The following is a 19,044-nucleotide window of genomic DNA, read 5'->3' on the forward strand; positions in this document are numbered from 1 at the left end:
ATTTTCGTGCGGTATCGCAATATTTTTGTGGGTTATCTTCTTCCCTGTACGATCCTGCACTGCTTTCTACATGGGCTTAGTTTTATTGGTTGACTTCATAATATATTTGTCTTTTTCCTGCGTTATGCCACTATCTGTGTTGACCCTTCTGTTGCGTGTGTGAACCCGGCCATGGCAGTTTCCCATTTGAACTTAAATGCAACTGACACTTGTGACTGCTGCGTACACTGAACAGGAGATGATAACCATTTGTTCTTCTAATGCTGGAAGTACGTGGGGGAAAATGCGTCATTCTTTAAATGTTCTGATTCTTCTGACGATAAATATGAAAAATGTTTACATATTTGTAATGATATTTATTTCAGAAAGTGGTCTAAAAATTTAAATTAAGAATTTATATTGTCGAGGCATGAGACTACTTTTCTATTTTATATTCTTCCATGTTACTTTTTTTTTATATTTGCTGTGTGTTTAATTTCGATGTGTTGACAATTTGCATTACGCATCTCAGTGTTACCACAGTCTAGACTGTGGTGTTACTTGCGAAAAGCACAGCATTATGCTCAGACAATAGGCTTACTATCAATCAATAACTTTAATAATTTGAATTTTTTTCGTACAATGTGACGGCTGTATGGTGTAGTAAGCCAAAAAATGAGAATGTTAACGAACACCACGTTGATGGTATTGTATTTTCGCCTGCGATCAATGAACTCTGCCTGCATGCGCTGATGCAGTAACTTTGCTATCACCGTCGAATGACGTGTAAGCTCATGTAGTGTGTTGGCGTGCTTTAAGTGTGTCGTCTGTTGGTCACAAGGTTGTCTTGTAGCTGGTGGAGCTTGTTTAGAAACTATGAAGGGCGGCAAACAAGCTAAAGCGTTTACGAAGGAAGAGGAACTGTTGCTACAAGATTTCAGTAGAAATGTGTCGACCAAATCCTCCGCATTGTTTTATGGAAATGCTTTTATAGTTTCTGCTATCCCCATATGTGAGTATATTTCGTAGGTCTGAAGAAGATATAGCGAAGTAATTTTTTTCATTCACAACATTGCAATGTATGATTCCAGGGCTCTTTTGGAGGATCCATATGATAGATGTCTACTCATCTTTACTATCGTTCGTAATTGTTACGCTCTTGAGCACATACCTTGTTGCACTGGCGTATAAAAATACGAAGTTTGTTTTGAAGCATAAGGTAAGTTCTTGTAAAAAAAATTGTTAAACATTTGTCTAGTTTGGGTACGGGAGTGAAGGTAGCTTTGGGGGGCGAAAACTTATTATATTCGCATGATCTTTCTCGCCGACGCGCGCTCTCATGCTACTCGTGATAACCATGCGTAATTTGTGGCTCTGATAACTGTTACGACACGTTTGGTCCAAGTAAAATATCTTGTTAATCCCATTTGCCATAGGGCACACGCAACTCATCAGTAGTCTTTAGAGTTAAGAGAGCGTTTAGTGCGGTATCCCCGTTGCAGACTGTTTACTTTTTCCCAAGTATCCTACCAGCTAACAGAAGTTTACCATCTGCTATAACTATTAGTGAACCTATGTGACTATCCCATTCCTTAACCCCATAAATTGTTACTCAGGTATTTCTATAAATTCGTTTAAAGATTCAGAAACACACATCAAAGATAGTGGATTATTGTTTTGTGGATCACTTCTGCTATCCTTCGTGTAGACATTTATGACCAATGCTTTCAGGCACAGTTAATTTTTTCAGCGTTATTGGTATGTTATAATTAAGAGGACCTAACAGTCATAAATTCTGTGTAGAATCTTCCAGGGAGTCCATCGGCTACTGCAGTGTTGTATAATTTTAGAATTTCATCTGTTTCTCAGTGCCTCTGATAAAAGAGCTAGGTCTCAGTTTCAGTCCCAGTCAGCAACAGTTTTAATCCGTCAGAAAGTTTAAAGTCTGTGCACTCGGCTGCAGAATGCAAATCCATGTTGAAATGATTGACTGTCTCTGTGTAAGCTGGAATTGCCAATTTTTTATCTTCACTACCTTTACAAGGTCATTGTGTAAAAGACTGAAGAGCACAGGTTATTGTGTAACCTGAAATCTCGTTCTTGTCATTGTCTTTAGTTTCTTGAGATACAGGGCTTGTGTTGCACTGTTTATGAATTGAGTTTCATCTGCATGTTTATGAAACATTATCATATGGCCCCTGTTAGTCATTTTACATGAAGCATTTACACGGAGGCCATAATCAAATTTAGGCTACTCAAAAGTTGTATAAGCAATGTTCGTGTAAACAAACTAAAGTTTTGTAGTACCTCACCAATAAATGAAAGATTGCTGTTAGTATAATTTAAATTTGGAGCAATGAAGTGCCTTTCACTTATAGTGTGATAATTCATAATAAACCTAGTTTTGTATTTTGAGTTTTGTTGCTGTTGATACGTCAGGTGTGGATGAGCTGTTCATAAATTGTACATGTCCAATACTATTCAAGTAATTATTTTGTCAGAGGTAGAGGATGCCTAGTATTTCTTAGTGTTAAGTGACTTTCATTTGTTAGCAAAAAGATACGTAATTAAGTTACATATCTTTCAGCATTATTTTCTGTAAACTATGTACTCTTTACACCTTGATTTTTGGATACATCATCTTTGTCCAGGTTGCTGTTAAACGTGAGGAAGCTGTTACCAGAGAAATGACAAAGAAATTGGCAGAAGATAAGAAAATGAGCAAGAAAGAAAAGGATGAACGGTAATATATTTTAAGATGATGCATCTAATTACAGTTAGCAGAAAATCATGGAATGTAATAAGCTTGGAGTTAAATAACACAACTGCTCTTGTAACCGTATGAAAAGGATAGATTGCTGTTTAGTGCGCATACAGGACACATTTACAGTGTGTTTGAAAGTTTAAAATTTGGTATTTTTTATATATTTTTTGAAAAGGCTGGACTTTTTACTTTGTGGCAACAATGGTCTGTGGCCTGTTATTGTTTATCCTCCATAATTTGTAGCCCTTCTTATGATCCCATAAGTTTTTCATGTGATGAGAATGTAAGTTATTGGAAATTTTGGACGTTCATTTCAACTAATCGGCAGGTAAGAATTAGCATATCATTATTTATAGTACTGTTACATACCATAGGGTGTATTGGATAAAGAGTATAAAACTGAAGTAGATAAACTGTATGTCGATGTAAACAGTATAATACAACAGCATGAACTTTCATGTAATATGGGTCACTTTCATGTAATTAAGCTTTTATACCAAGAGAGACATTAGAGATAACATCATCTTGTTCAGTAATTTACTTCTTAGTGTGATTGTGTACCTACTATCACTATTAAAAATTTCCCAACTTTAACCACTACTGTTAAAACAGAAAATTAAATGTGTAACATGAGTCATGTAATCTGAGTCACAGTTGTATTATTTTAAGATCAGAAGAAGAGGATGCCATTAGCAGCAGCAGAAAGGTGGAGTAGGAGGGGGGAAAAGTTAGAGTGAAGGAAAATGTGAAGAATATAAGAAGCAGCATCTGGAAGAGGCTTGAAAAGGTCAGCAGAAGCAGAAACAAAAGTTTCTATAGTTGAGTCAACATAAACAAGGACTGTTATTAGAAGGCAGAAGAGATAAAAATAGGGAGAGAGTTAGAAAACACAGGCAACATACCAGTAAGATGTAAGATCAGCAACCTAGTAATGCAAGTTTGTCGCCGTAAAAGTCACTTAGTGCTCTGGATAAAGCCATGGCTCAAGTGTTGCAATTGATTGCATTAGCAAGGTACTGTCAACTATACCTGAAAATGTGAAGGTAGTTTTGATCTGGTCAGATTTACCTGCCCCACAATTTAAACAAAAATATATTACTAATGCTGTTCCTCAATTTCAATCATTTCACAATGTAAAAATCTATTGCAACTTCTTTGCTACATCCCATGGAAAAAAAAGCCGTAGATCGAGTTGATGCAGTTGCGGAATGGCTGGTGGAGAATGTAGTAAAAAAGCAAAAATTCATAGTAGGTGGTGGTGGTGGTGGTGCTGCAGCAGCCGTTTTCTCTTCTTTGATTATTATTCTGTTGAAAAGTGTGCGCACTTCTCCTTTCTGTCACTTTGCCTGTGACAGATCTGGGTAAGACAGCTGTAGGAGGGCCTGCTCCCTTCAAATGCAGAGTCCTGGGGACACCTATCTGCTACCTTAATTCACTCTCTCATCTCTTTTTTTTTTTTTTTTTTTATGATCCAACTGATGTGCATTACATTTTTAACTTTTCCCTTGTACTGTTCTGGATCTCAGATTGGTGGGGTTCGGATGCAGGTGATGTTTCTCTTGCAGTGGCTGAGGCCTGGAAGACCCCTTGTCTGCTCTAACCTATGTACCATTTCGATCCATATGCTTTTACTTCCCTGTGAATTGATTTCCGCTCTGGCATCTGTATTGCTTAGTTCCTCTTGTCACCAGCTAAGCTGGCATCAGTCAATCACCAGCCCAGTAGTTTGCTTTGTAGCTTACGGCCAGGCCCATCATCCCCTGTAGATACTTTGCAACCCTCGTACAAGCATACCAGCAATAAAGACCTGAACATATTATGGTTGTGTTTTTTCGGCTTAATATTCGGCCTTACATTCCAAACCCTATGCAGTGCTATAAATGCCAGTGTGTCAGCCATACAACCACGAGTTGCCGAGATGAAGTGATTTATGGGAATTGCGGAAAAGCCACTCATGGCGTTGGGACTGACTGTCCATTCAATTGCTCTGGGAACCACTCAGTCTGGAGCCGAGACTGCCCTGTTTTTGCTGAGGAATGCAAAATACAGGAAATAAGTGACCAAGCGGATCCCCTATGCTGAAGCCAAAACAGAATATAAGGCAACGAAACCCCGTCTTTGCCGCCTCATATTCTTCCATGATGCAGAAACCTGTTTCCAAGGCAGACGCTTCGACACAGACTATGTCTGTCGTGCCTGTATCCACCACAAGCACCTGTACATGCAAAGGAAAAAAGAATAAAGACAAAGAAATCCAGGCAACCACACCAGGAAAGACCAATAACATTCAGAAGGTACAAAAAAGCAGAGTGCATCTCAATGCTCCCTTTCCCTCTCATCCTTGAAAGCTGTCCAGAGTGCTGTAAGGTGTCGTTTTTTCCTGTCTGTCTGAAGAGGACGACATGATGGAGTTAGATACCTTGTATCCAGGCAGCCCCTCCTCTACAAGTGCTTCACCCCTGCGGTGCAAAGATAGGGAGAAATTAAAATCACATCAATGCAATGGCTCCCATCCTTCAGTGGAACTTACAAGGGTTCAGGGTGCTAGTGGAGGAACTCCATCTCTTATCTTAGGGTTGACCACTGTGTGTGTATCTCCAGGAGACTAATTTCCATCAATTGTGCGTCCCTGAGCTACAAGGCTATATCCTACACAAAAAGGATGACATGAGTGGAGAAAGAGCTAGAGGAGGTGTAGGTATTTTCATCAGTACCGACTACCTCTCTTTGCTCTCTCCCTCATGACAACTTTACAAGCAGTTGCCATATCAATGCACATATGTCACCCATTGACGATTTGTTCCCTTTACTTGCCCCCATGTGATGTGCTTGATGAAGAGGTCCTAACCAACCTTATTACACAGCTCCCCCGTTCCTTCATCCTCTGTGGTGATCTTAATGCACACAATGTGCTTTGGGGCTCTGAAATAACTTGCCCCTGGGGTAGAGAAATTGAGAGGCTTCTCATGTCATGCGCATACTTGCTAAATACAGGACAGAGCTCATATTTCTGCACAGCAACTGGGTCGTTCTCTGCCATTGAACTCTCACTTTGCTCTCCACCTCTTTGCTCTCACTGTTCAGTGGGAAGTGGTTGACGACTTGCCTGTTTGTGATCACATCCCGATCTGGATTCATTTGCCAGATGGAGTTCAACCTGAAAGGAAACCACTGTGATGGGTGCTCAGTAGAGCAGACTGGATACTTTATTGCCAGTTGGCTCAGTTTGAACATTGTGCCAATGTCGAGGCATGGGTAGATCATCTTACCAAAATTATCCACCACGCCACTGCAGCATCCATTCCATAGACCAGGGGATAACAGAAGAGGCAATCAGGACTAGGCATGTGGCTCTGCGTAGGTTCAAGTGTCGGCCAAATACAGAGAATCTTGCAGTCTTTCGGATGGCAAGTGTTGCCTAATTATTTGAGAGAACAAGAAGAGGTCATGGCAACAGCTCCTGAACACCACTAATTGTTCCACAGAGAGTTCTGTTGTATATAAGGACCATCAGCAGAATTCTTGGGAGAGGAGGTAGGTGCCCCATGGCTGCTGCAATAGGGACCAGCACTGTCCAAACCAATCCACGGGACATTGCCCAGCCTGTGGTGTTCTATTTTGCCGTAATTACTGCAACTGCCAGCCAGGATCCAGGTTTCCAGTGCCATAGATCAGTTGCCGAGAGATGTAGTTTGGACTTCTGGTCAACCACTGATGAAGATTACAACTGCCCATTTTCCGTGTGGGAGTTGGATTCTGCATTGTCTATGGCTTGTCTATGGTCATGTCAGAATCCATTATAGTATGCTGTGGCACCTCACAAAGTGAAACAAAGATATCCTCCCCCAACTATTTAATGCCATTTGGGCTTCAGGTCACTTTCCTGACTTGCGGCTTGAAGCAATTTTAATTCCTCTCTTAAAACCTGGGAAAGACTGTACATCCCACGGTAGTGTTGTGTTGCCCTCACTAGCTGTGTGGGAAAGACCTTGGAGCAGATGGTCAGCCGTCACTTTGTCTGGAGCTTAGAATCTAGGCATCTCCATAGTTGCTTTCAATGTGGGTTCAGGAAGTGTCGCTGCACCTTTGATAATCTGGCCCTACTGGAGGCGGCTATACAGTAGGCTTTCCTATGCCAGCATCACCTTCTAGGTATACTTTTAACATTGAGAAGGCCTACAATCCTACTTGTAGGCACCCTATCTTAGAGCAGCTTCACAAGTGGTATTTTCATGGTTGCCTTCCCATTTTTATTCAGTCCTTCATCTCGCCACTATATTTTAGGTACTGAGTCAGTGATGTCCTGTCTGATTGTTTTGAGTGGGAGAATGGTGTTCTTCAAGGTAGTGGTTTAAGTGTGAATGTCTTTGCCATAGCTGTTAATAGCATTTTGTTCATAGTGAAAAGTGCTGTCCAGTGGTCTTTGTTTGTGGATGACTTATGTATATTTTGGCTCTTCAAGCCTCGCAGTGACAACACGTCAATTGCAACTAAATCTTCAAAGTGTGGATGAATGGGTGCAGAAGAGTGGTTTTAAGTTTTCCTCTGAAGTCTGTGTGTGTTTATTTTAACCGTTCTCATTTCATTTTAAAATTTCCTGAGTTGAGGATGAGGACACTGTCCTTTCTTTTAAAGACACAGTGGAAGTTTCTGGACCCCATATGTGACTCTAAGCTTACATGATTACATCTTAAGGACCTGAAAAAACAATTGCTTAAGGATTTAAGCATTTTAAAATGTTTTGGCCACAATACATGGGGAGCAGAAAGGACTTGCTTGCCCCAGTTTTCCAGAGTATTTGTGTGATCTCAGCTTGATTATGGGTACACGGTGTATGGGTCTGAGAGACCCTCCTATTTAAAGATGTTGGACGTGGTGCACCATGAAGGGATTCGATTGCCCACTGGGGCTTTCAATACAAGCCCCATACCAAGTCTCTGTGCCGAGGCTGGTGAATCGCCACTTCACATCAGGCAATGGTTTCTTATGGTGCACTAGGCCTATAAAACAGAGTCCACGTCAGACACACCCGTCTACCTTACCATTGCTCAGTGTCCACTGGAAAGCCTTTTTCGTAACCCAACGAGGCCCTATGGGATTCGTGAACAGGATTGCCTTCTAGAGGTGGGTGTGGCCGGTCTTCCTGTTTTACATCGTGGTTGGAGCAGACTTCCACCTTGGCTTCTTTGGAGGCCCAGATTTTAGACTTGACCAGTTTTAAAAAAGATCAAATGCTAGATATGACATTTCAATCTGTTTTTTAACATTTTAGACTTGCATCACAGTTTCACAGTGTACACTGATGGCTTCAAACAAAGGAATTCCCTTGGCTGCTCTGTCATGCTTCCAGACCATGTCACCAGGATTAGCCTTCCTGACGAGTATACTGCTTTCTCAGTGGAGCTCCATGCAATCCTGATGGCATTGGAGAAGATGCGTCATATTTGGGGTAAACGGTTTCTCATCTAATAAGTTTATTGGGCTTCCAGCCGTGTCAAGTGTTTTAAAATCCACAAGCTTTCGACAGAGTACGCTTTGGCCGTTGTCAAGTGGTGATTGTCTTTTGGTGGCTCCTGCCGTCCTTATATAGCCGCTCTGCCTTCCTTCCATGACGTCACTGGTACCCGCTCTGGCACCGTATATAGTAATGTTTGCGTTATGCGGCCACCATGCCTGCTTCATCCTTCTGATGGCCGGGTCCCATTCTGTGCTTAGCTGCAGGCAGCCATCTTTATTGAGTATGTTGTCACAAATTTTTATTTTGATGGCTTCTTCTATTATGCTATCCCAAAAACTGTTAGTCCGTGTGGTAATAGATGTCTTGTCGAATGCAATATGATGACAGTCTTTTTAAAGCATGCTCTGCTCCTGCTGATTTCTCCGGGTACCGTAGACGAAAACATCTCTCTCGTTCTACACAGCGCTGTTCAATAGTACGCACAGTCTGTCCAATGTAGAACTGTCCACACCTACATGGTATTTCATATACTCCTGGCGTTCTGAGGCCTACGTCGTTTTTCATAGGCCTCAAGAGTTGTCGAATTTTTGCTGGAGCCCTGAAGACCGAATCGATTTTATGCCTCTCTAGGAGCTGGCTTATTTTTCCTGTTATTGAGCAACAGAATGGCAAGAATGTTAACTTCTTCAGAGTCCTCCTCGGTGTCTTTCTGCTTACATATTTTCAGACAGATAGCTTGCGAAATCTTGCAGTTGTCGTAGCCATTTTCCTTGGAATATTTTCCGTAAGTTGCTCAGCTCCTTCAGCAAGTTTTCAGAACCTGAGACGGTTTCGGCTCGATGCACTAAGGTCCTAGGAACAGAATGTTTCTACGACGGATGGTGATAACTGCTAGTGTGCAGATATCGGTCTGTGTGGGTGGGTTTCCGGTAAATGCTGTGGCTGAGACACCCATTTGCTTTGCGACAGCCGGGGACTTAAAGGAACGGCAAGGGACCATCTGCCTCTATCTCTATCATGAACTTGATGTTGCCATGGATGTCAGATTCCCTTATTGCATTACAATCGTTACAGAACCTGTGCCCAGCAGAGGAGTTGATGCAGCTGATATATGACCAACTGTACTTGCTCCAGTTGCGGGATAGGCAGGTCTCATTCGCCAAAGAGGCCTGTAGAGGACAGCATGTGGCACAGTGTTCTATTCCTCTGCAGGCTCTCGTTTCTGCACTACACAGGAAGTGTATCCAGTTGTGGAATGAGGAATGGCTGGCGGTGATCATCAATAGAAGTCAGCAATTCAGCATTGGCATTCCTCCTGCCAGTTGCTCAGGCGGAATGAACTGACTCTCACATGTCTTAGAATTGGGCACTGCCCTCACATCATATTCGGCACTGCCCTCACATAGTTTTTTACTCCAGCAAGAGGATCCCCCGTTTTGTGATGCTTGTGGCATGCACATCTGTATCCACCATATTTTTTAACATTTTATATAGTGATGCAAGGGCAGAAGCAAATATTGGTGGGGATCTGCCCTCCATTTTAGCTGGTGACGACATGAATGTGACTGAGGTTCTAAACTTCTAGGCTGGAGGTTTTAGTGTGTTGCACAGTGGCTGGCTCCTCCTTTTTTCCTCTTGCAGTCAGCCAGCCGTGTCCATCTGCTTATTGTTTCAGCTCCTTATGCCACTTTCATCCTGAGTAGTTAATGTTCTAATATTGACACAATACCTCATTCTGTGCTTCTGTGTGGTTATGCACATAGTTTGCCAATTTTTGGTACCTTATGTCTTCCGTGCTGTTTCGCCTTTCTGTTCTGTGTATTTTGCCAACACTTGTCTCAATCTGTTTTCGTGTGAGCACCAAAGGCCTTATTGTTGTGTGCCCATACAAACATCTCTGCTCCACTTCTTGCTCAGTTTGGCAATTTTGCTGTGGTGTGTAGGAACTTTTCTCATGCATTACTGTATTTTACGGACTATAAGACACACTTTTTTCTTTGGAAAATTACCTCCAAAGTTCAGGTATCTCGTATACCCAAAAATTAATATAAAAATGTCCAGTGTTCAATTTAAAATTCCCATCAGTCTTGGAAATGGCCATATACTCCATGCCACTGGAAACCTCTCTGTCTGTCAATATTGGATTAACTGGCAGCAGCAGTGCACTAGATGCCAGGAACATGAGTTGCTAACAGTGTCACCCTCCCACATCACCGTCAGATCCAGAAGACTGTGTAGCCTGTGACGCATCATTGCAGTCTACAGTGCAAGTGAACTTGAATTGATAGCGATTTATGTTATCGGTAACAGTACAATATTTTTTGTTAATAGGTAGTTTTGTAATGGAAAAAATAAGATATTCATATGATGCGGGCTATAAATTGAAAGTAATAGTATATGCAGAACAACATGGAAACAGAGCAGCTGAACAGAATTTCAGCCCTCCACCAATAGGAAAAACCGTTCACGATTGGCGGGCTAGTAAAGAAGAACTGAAAAAAATGAGGTAGACTAAACGTGCAAATAGGACTGAAATTTAAAACGGCCAAAACTAGATGATGATTTTTTTAGGGATTTTAAATGTCAGTTCATTTTATAAACTAAGAATTTTTTAGTCCAGGTTTGCACTCTAATAACAAAAATGGTAAAAATGTATTCTTTTACAAAAATTGCTTAAAAATTAAGGTGTTTCTTATAGTCCGTAAAATATGGTATTCCATTTTGCTGGAATCTTTAAATTGCTTTATTTATGAATTTGGTCCCATTGTAACCCTCAGAACTGAGATTTTGTTTCCAGTTTCTTTCAATCAGTCTCTTAAATTCAAAAAATATAGGGAAAGTTTCATGTTTACTTTTAAGAAAATACAAAAATCTGTTTGAAGTGCAGTCACACTTGAAATCTATGTAAAAGAGTGCACCTTCGAGGTGCAAATCTGCGTGGATGCATTCACAAGGTGGTTTATATCTTGAGTCCAAATTTGAGTTAAATGAGTTTCTTGTAGTTTTGCAATAATGTCATGATTCATAATGGAGATTTTTGTTTTTAAACCAGGAACTAAATTAGTCATATTCTCCAGACCTTTGAAATGGAAGTGTCCAACAATCTAGTGCTAGATTGTTGTGGAATTAAAAGGAACAGGATTTGCTTGTAGTAATCTAGATGTTTTATTAAACATTTGATAAAATTGACTCTCCACCTTAATTCAACTAAACCTGAATTGCAATCTTCCATTCACTTATCAAAAATAACTTTTGTTTTCTCTTTGCCACAGGTCCCACAGAAAATACAGCTTTCTTTTGCTAAGGATTGTGTAATTTGTTTCCCTAAGTGAATGCTTGCCATTTTCCCCTCAACTAAAGACCACACTTACGGGGTTAAACACCTTATGCTTTAACAATAGAGTTGTTTACAATTTGAGCATAGGAGTCATTGGATTGAGTAGACTTAAATGTTAAACCAATCATTGCATGGTGTCATATGTGCAAATATTTTTACAACCTGGAGCAGAAAAATTTGCTTGTTCTGCACTGAAAGCCTGATTATCAGGCTTCATGTTGAGTTCTGCACTCAGATTTAAAATGTCCCCTTTTGTAACAGTGATAACATAAAAACCAGGTTCGCCAAGATCGCTTGTAAATATTTTTGATTACTGGTTTCAACAGAGCAATGCTGTCATCATTGGATCTGACAGTTTAATAAACAAATATTCAAAGTCAAGGGGACTAATACACCTGATTTCATGTGAACACTTCATACATTACTGAAGCATTAGAGCACACCTTGCAATGTATTAACAGAAGTTTATGATGATTACAAACTTGCCAGCCACATCATAATTTTGTAATTAAAGGTAGCAAGGAACGTCAGCAAGTCAGACATAAAACACAAATTATGTTGGGCTGATGTCCTAGTGTACTCTTTCACTTAACACTACAATGACAACTGAGCACGCGCACACACACACGCACACGCGCGCACGCACACACACATTTTCATGAAAATGTCTGCTTGTGTCTGTGTATGTGCGGTTGGATATGGGTGTGTGTGCGAGTGTATACCTGTCCTTTTTTCCCCCTAAGGTAAGTCTTTCCGCTCCCGGGATTGGAATGACTCCTTACCCTCTCCCTTAAAACCCACATCCTTTTGTCTTTCCCTCTCCTTCCCTCTTTCCTGATGAAGCAACCCTTGAATTTTGTGTGTACGTTTGTGTTTGTTTGTGTGTCTATCGACCTGCCAGCGCTTTCGTTATATACATGTATTGTACACAAGCTATGAAAATGAAAATGCGAAGGGATCCACAGTGTAATATGTGCCCAATTATCAGTTCTATTTCAATTTTACCATTAACTAATAGACTATGTAATTAATCATAGGTTAGCGCCAAGGATAATACACTTGAGTATTTAGTGGTAGAAATATAAATACAGACGATACCTTGTAAACTCAAAATTCCAGCTGTGGTCAAGATAAAAAACGCAATGAATAGAAAATAAAGATGAAAAAATTAAACAAGAGTTGAGGTATATCTGTCTCAATAACAGAGCTTAAGAAATTTATATCTGAAACTCTTGATCAATAACAAATCTACTAGTGAGGACATAAGCGAAGAGTGGTCTAGTATTAAGTCTATGAAACTGATAGCAAATAAATTGCTAGGTGAAAAAACATAGAACCAGTTAGAAAAGATTATTAAAAAATTGGGTTGAAGAGAGAGGAAAAAGCCACAAACAAATGGAAAGTGTATAGTTAGAAGCTAAAGAGAAATACCATTGGAAAAGAAACAAAGCAGAAGCAATAGTAAAATCAGTACATAGGATATTGTGGGACAAGTTTATAAGCAGATTGGAACATGATATGTGTCAGACAAGAAATAGCACACAAATTAAACACTTCGACAAAGAAGAAAGAGGTGTCGTAAATCTAAATGTAACACATACATGAGAAGGGATAACACATTATAAAGAACAATGGTACAATTCGGAAACCAAAAAGCAGAAATAGATTACATAGGTTTGGTGAACTGAAGACTATATTTTAAAAAAAATGAAAGTTCATAATTGTCAGGATAGGTGGAATAAATTCTGAATTGATTGAACACAGAAGAATTCTTTTATAAAGAATAATGCAACGTCTCTTTAACATATGTTGGGTAAAACATGAGATAATGGAGGAATGGAAAATAGCAAATATCCTTTTGGTGTAAGGGAAAGGTGTCAGAAGCAATAAATCTAACTATAGGTATACAAGTATTCTGAATATTGCTTACAAAATCTACAGCCAAATAATAAATGAAAGGCTATGAAATATCTCGTGTGATTTTAATGGAGGCACAAGCAGCTTCCTGCAAGGGAAGATCATTTATAGAGGGTGTTTTCACACTGAAACAGATAATAAGAGAGGTGTTTGTGGAATGTGAACAAGCATTGATAGGAGTCGGGCATAAGCTATGAACGATAATGGAAAAAGAGAAATCCTGAACCAGGTCGGTTCTCTGCTTAATGGCAGGTGTTAACTGTGGTTCCTTCAGAATAATCATGGAAAAATTTAAACCATATTTCTTTGTCCTTTCCACCTGCTACATCACACCTCTTCCACCTGGCTCCTCACGACCTGTCCCACATCCTCCTTGCACTCTCTCCTACTGATCCTACTGAACTGAAATGACTTTACAAATGAACAAATACTCAGCAATTGTATAAATGTCTAATGGGCAAATTAATTCTAACTTAAATATGTTTACACAGAATGACTGGAACACAAAGTTCACCCACGTGGCTGCAACAGCTACTGCTTGACAGCAGTCGATTTTCAAGGCTGGCATGAAATAAGGAAGTGGCTATCAGCCCGAAGTGGTTCGATTTCTGCAGATTCAGCATAAAGAAGTAGAGAAATGAATTTATTATTGTTCTTCAGTTTGCTTAATGCAAATTACTCTGAGGAATATTGACCTAAGTTTGTAGTTCACGTTTGGTTCATGCGGGACACTGCTCTGCAGCTCAGGGTGAAAATTTGAGATCATGGAAGTGAATGTTCGTACTTGGTGTCAGATGAGGATTAAATTATAGATCACCAGTTCTCGCACGCCAAACTTGCAGGAGACTGAATTGTGAAAGGATTCGTGAATTGGAGTGGCAGGTTGTTCAGCATGTGGAAGACACAGTTATAGTCTTTGATTACTCAAGGAATTATCCAAAACAAGCTGATGGAGATAGACATTTCTAGCTGCATGCATAGTGGAATGCAAAGCAAATTCAAGCTGGTAGATGATGATGATGATGATGATGATGATGATGATGATGGTTGAACGTATTTTAAAATGCAAACACTAGCTCAAACTTCCTGCATGTTTCGACAAAATTTTGCTTGCGTATCTGCATTGTATAATCAAAGAAAACACATGGCTGCTTTTAAGATACAAAATATTGGTAAAACAATTTGTAATTTTGATTGGTCAGAATGTGTGTAAAAAAAAAAAAAAAAAAAAAAAAAAAAAAAAAGTTTTTCAAAGAGCCTCTGCAAAAATTTATTTGAAATATCTTATTGTTGACTAAATATGGTACTCACATTATGCTAACAATAATTAACATTTATATTCATGTTATGCTTGTTATAATCAGTTTTACATAAAATTGTTGATGGTAGTTTTCTCAGATTACTTTATTTTCTCAGATTACCTTGTTTATGATGTGACATCTATACATTTATCTTTATTTCCAGAATTCTGTGGAAGAAAAATGAAGTTGCAGATTATGAAGCCACAACATTCTCCATTTTTTATAACAATGCGCTATTTCTGGCGCTAGTTATATTTTCCAGCTTCTATATACTAAAAACATTTACACCTGCAGTGTATCCTTTTTTTAAATTGTTTATGTATTATGTGTGTAAACAAACACACACACACACACACACACACACACACACACACACACACACACACACACACAATTTTTATAGATCAATGTCACAAAAGATGGATTGTTTAAGGGTTCATTCCTAAAATGAGTAAAAAGAAATTTTGAATCTCAGGATATGTAAATATTGTTAAGCCAGGTGGATGCTAAAAGTGTGTACAAGAATATTGTTGAAAGAATGAGTTTTATTAACCTGATTTGGAGGGGAGGGTGTTGGGCAATTATGTGGCATGATTCAACAAAATGAATGTGCCCCTTTCATAAATCAGCAGTATGGAAAGAATGTAAAACACCTGTTTGCAGTCATTTCCGTGTAGTTCATCTTTTGGTCACAACTTAGAACACAGGGATTTTGTTGGACAGTGTATGATATAAGACATGTACCGTATTTACTCAAATCTAAGCCGCACTTTTTTTCTGCTTTTTGCAATCCAAAAAGCTCCTGCGGCTTAGAATCAAGTGCGAAGTAAGCGGAAGTTCTGAAAAATGTTGGTAGGTGCCGCCGCAACTAACTTCTGCCGTCGAATATATGTAGCGCTACACAGGCATGCTTTGCAGGCACAAAGATAAATACTGGCACCAAAACCTCTGCTTCAGTAAATAAATTAAAAAAAAAGGTGGAAGACGAGCTTTTTTCTCTGCCTCGAGTTTCGACCACTGCATTTTCATACATTATCCAACAAAGTAAATAAAAATTCCGTATTGTTCATCATCGAATGTAGCAGCATTTCAATGTACTACGAAAATCTGACTGGCAAGACTGTTTGGGATGTTTGTTAATATGGGCAACTCTAAGATTCTCTTCACCATAAGAATAATACGAATATAAACATTTTGTCATGTATTCTTTCGTGTTTGCTGCTATCTCATTTAAATCCTGTCTGCCTAATAAACTACGAAACTAGAGTGAGACAGCAGCAAACGTGGAAGAATACACACATCATGTCATGTTTACATTCATATTATTCTTATGCCTACTAGTGATACAATCAGAAATGAAGCACGGCAATTGACTAGATTTTTAGATCTAAGATGACTAATTTCTGTGCAGAATGTAATGTACTAAAGAGCCGTCTGCAAAGATTTTCAAACGGAGAAAAATTTTCGCTAAACTCTCGTTCAGAACATCTATCATACGCAATCTATTAGTTGGTTCTTGTTGATCATTATCAAAGAAAGCAGCAGTGTGAGTAACAACAAATAGCAGTCTCTAGCCATTGTTTTGCTAATAAGACTATTCCTCTTCTTTTTTTTTTTTTTTTGTAAGCGGCAGTAGTGCGCACAAAAGCAGCAAGCCATGCCGCGAGCGGCGACAGGTTGTAAACACTCATTATTGGAATGCAACAAACAATGCATGACACAGTACAGCAATGCATTTTCAGCTTAGAGTGACGTAAACTCCTATAACAAAGAGAACGGCACTTATCTGATCAAAGAAAAATAAGCAATAAATTCAAACCAGATGAAGCACGTGAAAAAGGAAGGGCACCCGTATAAATACGGACGGAGCACCCGGCGCATAGCAATGGCTACCTGGTAAAGCTTAACTGCTAAGCTTAAGACTCAAACCAAACTACTGTAGCTGTATCGTCATTCATTTGACCTAAATTATGTCTCATATTACAGTGGACCAACTTTGTTTTGATTTGGAGATGCGGCCTAAAACTTTTCTCTCCCCTTGAATTTCGAGTCTCAAATTTCGGGTGCGGCTTAGATTCGGGAAATTTTTCTTTCCTTGATTTCGAGTCTCGTTTTCGGGTGCGGCTTAGATTCGAGTAAATACGGTAAATCAAGGTAATCCACAGTGTCTTTAGTGAGTACTCCTGGAGATAATGTCTGCATATAACTGAATTCTAATTGGCCTGGATAATAACTCATTTAAGTGCAGCAAAACAACTAATTACTGTAAAATTTAGATAGAAAATAAAACAAAATACAGTCATTGAATTGATGCCTATATTAAAACAATAGCTTTTGGTCTATTGCATGAAATACAATATTGTTGAACAATTAATTACACGTATATAGAATAGTCACCACTGTTTAATACCACTTTACATTACGTAATTACTTGTTGGGAGTTTTAAACTTTGGTCCCGATATATTACACAAAAAGAAACTGGGATTTTCTGTGGCTTGAAGGGCTCAATCAGTACTCAACAGCTTGCTCTTATGCGACTTCCACAATAGATAACAGTGAATGATTTTCCTTAACATTGTGTACAGTAATTATGTATTTTCAGTTGGAGCAGCAGGTGGTTTGTTGGCATTGCTATCGACTGGCTCACACTGAACAGATTTTCACATGTGGAAAGTGTTGTCATCAGTATCATTTCTCATTAAATGTACTTTCCATTTTTGCAATAAATTATGAAGACTGGCTTATTGTGTTCCATGTGTGTTACCTGATTTCTTGTGCAGTGGTTATATTCAGATTAATGAATACTGGCTATTCGGCAATTAGAGGCACGGACAGGGACTGCAGTGTCGCTGGTTCCGAGTGACAGTTGCAGTACGCACATACACATGCTTCATGCTTGAAAAAAGCTGGTATCATACAAATTCTCATATTCTTATGTAGATTTTGTCGATCATGGCACCAGTTATGACAACACAACAAATTGAATAAAGTTTCAGAACTCTCTGTGATCATGTTTTAACTCGTGTGTTGGCTGTGTCACTAAAGGCAGGATAGTCGGAATGCTGCTGAACACTCATTGACTGTCGGAGAATGTGTGAAGTATGAGCCCAGAACAAGTATTACTCGACTGCTGTCATTCGCGACTCTGACTGTAGCTAATTGCATGTTGTGTGGATCATAATTCCAACCTCTCATGATATGGAATGAGTTATTTTGAGTTTAAAAGAAAACTTTACTGCAGAACAGAAAAAAAACAATTAAAACCTAATGCCAGATTTATAAAGAGTTATATTTAGCAGTATGCATCACGTTACCAAAATAAACTGGACCTGAAACATGTTGCACATTTTGAAGAATATAATCTCAGCAGTAAAGTGGTTATTAGAAATTGGCACACACATTTCATTGTGATCATATAATAAATCAGTGCAGTAGGTTCCTTAGGATTGAAGAGCGGAATCAGTTGATTGAATATGGGTTGAAAGTACTACATTTATTGATCACTTGGACAGAAAATACAAGTTTGAACAAACAACCCGTCCAATTAACAGAAATCGTAGTTTAGCACAGCAATGAATTTTCAATAAAGATTAAATCCAATAAAATTTAACTTAGTAAATTTAAACCACAAACGATAGATACAATCCAGTTCCAATACATATTGAATTTAAAGATCAAAGATTTAGGATACTAAAACCAAATCCATTGACATGACAATCAGTTATTTACCCAAGATTCAAATCAATTAAAATTCAAATTGCGCTTAAGACATGTGATAGGGAAAGAAGTTGGTGAAAGCAACGTCAGGAAAGTCTGAATTTACATAAATGGGAATGTTCAAGACAACTGTAGCTTCCCTTATGTAGTCCATGGCCCTTAGTTGGTGCATTGTTCTGTAAAATGTATCTTGGTATTTGATCATCGGTCCACCTCAGCATATACGGGAACAAGGAAATACACCAGAGCTACCTGAAAAAATTCAGTATTAAAAGCAGGCAATGACCTTTTCTTATTCTCTGAATGTGTGCTGCCTTTGTTGTCCAATTTGTCATATGGAACCAGTAACGACAATGTACAAAAACATATAGGCAACTGCCTGTCCGGTTAATCAGAATGACCTCTGTATTGCATACAGCTGCATAATACAATTTGACAGCAAATGTGATGTGTTCAATCCCAACGCATTCTAGTGACGCACTGGTCATTGATAGCTGTCGAAAAATGCCAGCATTGCAAGCAGCAGATTACAGCACCTGTCGACAAGAGAATGCTCACTAGAACAACTAC

General features: G+C 39.1%; 1 protein-coding gene across 1 annotated transcript; it reads left to right on the top strand.

The window, feature by feature from the left end:
* Positions 1-730: 730 nt before the first annotated feature.
* On the top strand, positions 731-17,496 carry LOC126474118 (translocon-associated protein subunit gamma). The gene is made up of 5 exons (XM_050101548.1): positions 731-991; positions 1,071-1,198; positions 2,631-2,722; positions 14,920-15,051; positions 17,343-17,496. Exons 1-5 carry the CDS (start codon positions 856-858, stop codon positions 17,407-17,409), a joined length of 555 nt encoding a protein of 184 aa, XP_049957505.1. The 5' UTR covers positions 731-855; the 3' UTR covers positions 17,410-17,496.
* Positions 17,497-19,044: the final 1,548 nt, after the last annotated feature.

This window comes from Schistocerca serialis, chromosome 4, assembly GCF_023864345.2.
Source record: "Schistocerca serialis cubense isolate TAMUIC-IGC-003099 chromosome 4, iqSchSeri2.2, whole genome shotgun sequence".
NCBI lineage: Eukaryota > Metazoa > Arthropoda > Insecta > Orthoptera > Acrididae > Schistocerca > Schistocerca serialis.

What these genes read in the sequence shown, in the direction of transcription:
- LOC126474118 (XM_050101548.1), top strand. Translation starts at nt 856, where the DNA reads ATGAAGGGCGGCAAACAAGCTAAAGCGTTTACGAAGGAAGAGGAACTG. An exon ending in AGTTTCTGCTATCCCCATAT is followed by an intron (nt 992 to 1,070) that starts GTGAGTATATTT and finishes GTATGATTCCAG; the next exon opens with GGCTCTTTTGGAGGATCCAT. An exon ending in AGTTTGTTTTGAAGCATAAG is followed by an intron (nt 1,199 to 2,630) that starts GTAAGTTCTTGT and finishes ATCTTTGTCCAG; the next exon opens with GTTGCTGTTAAACGTGAGGA.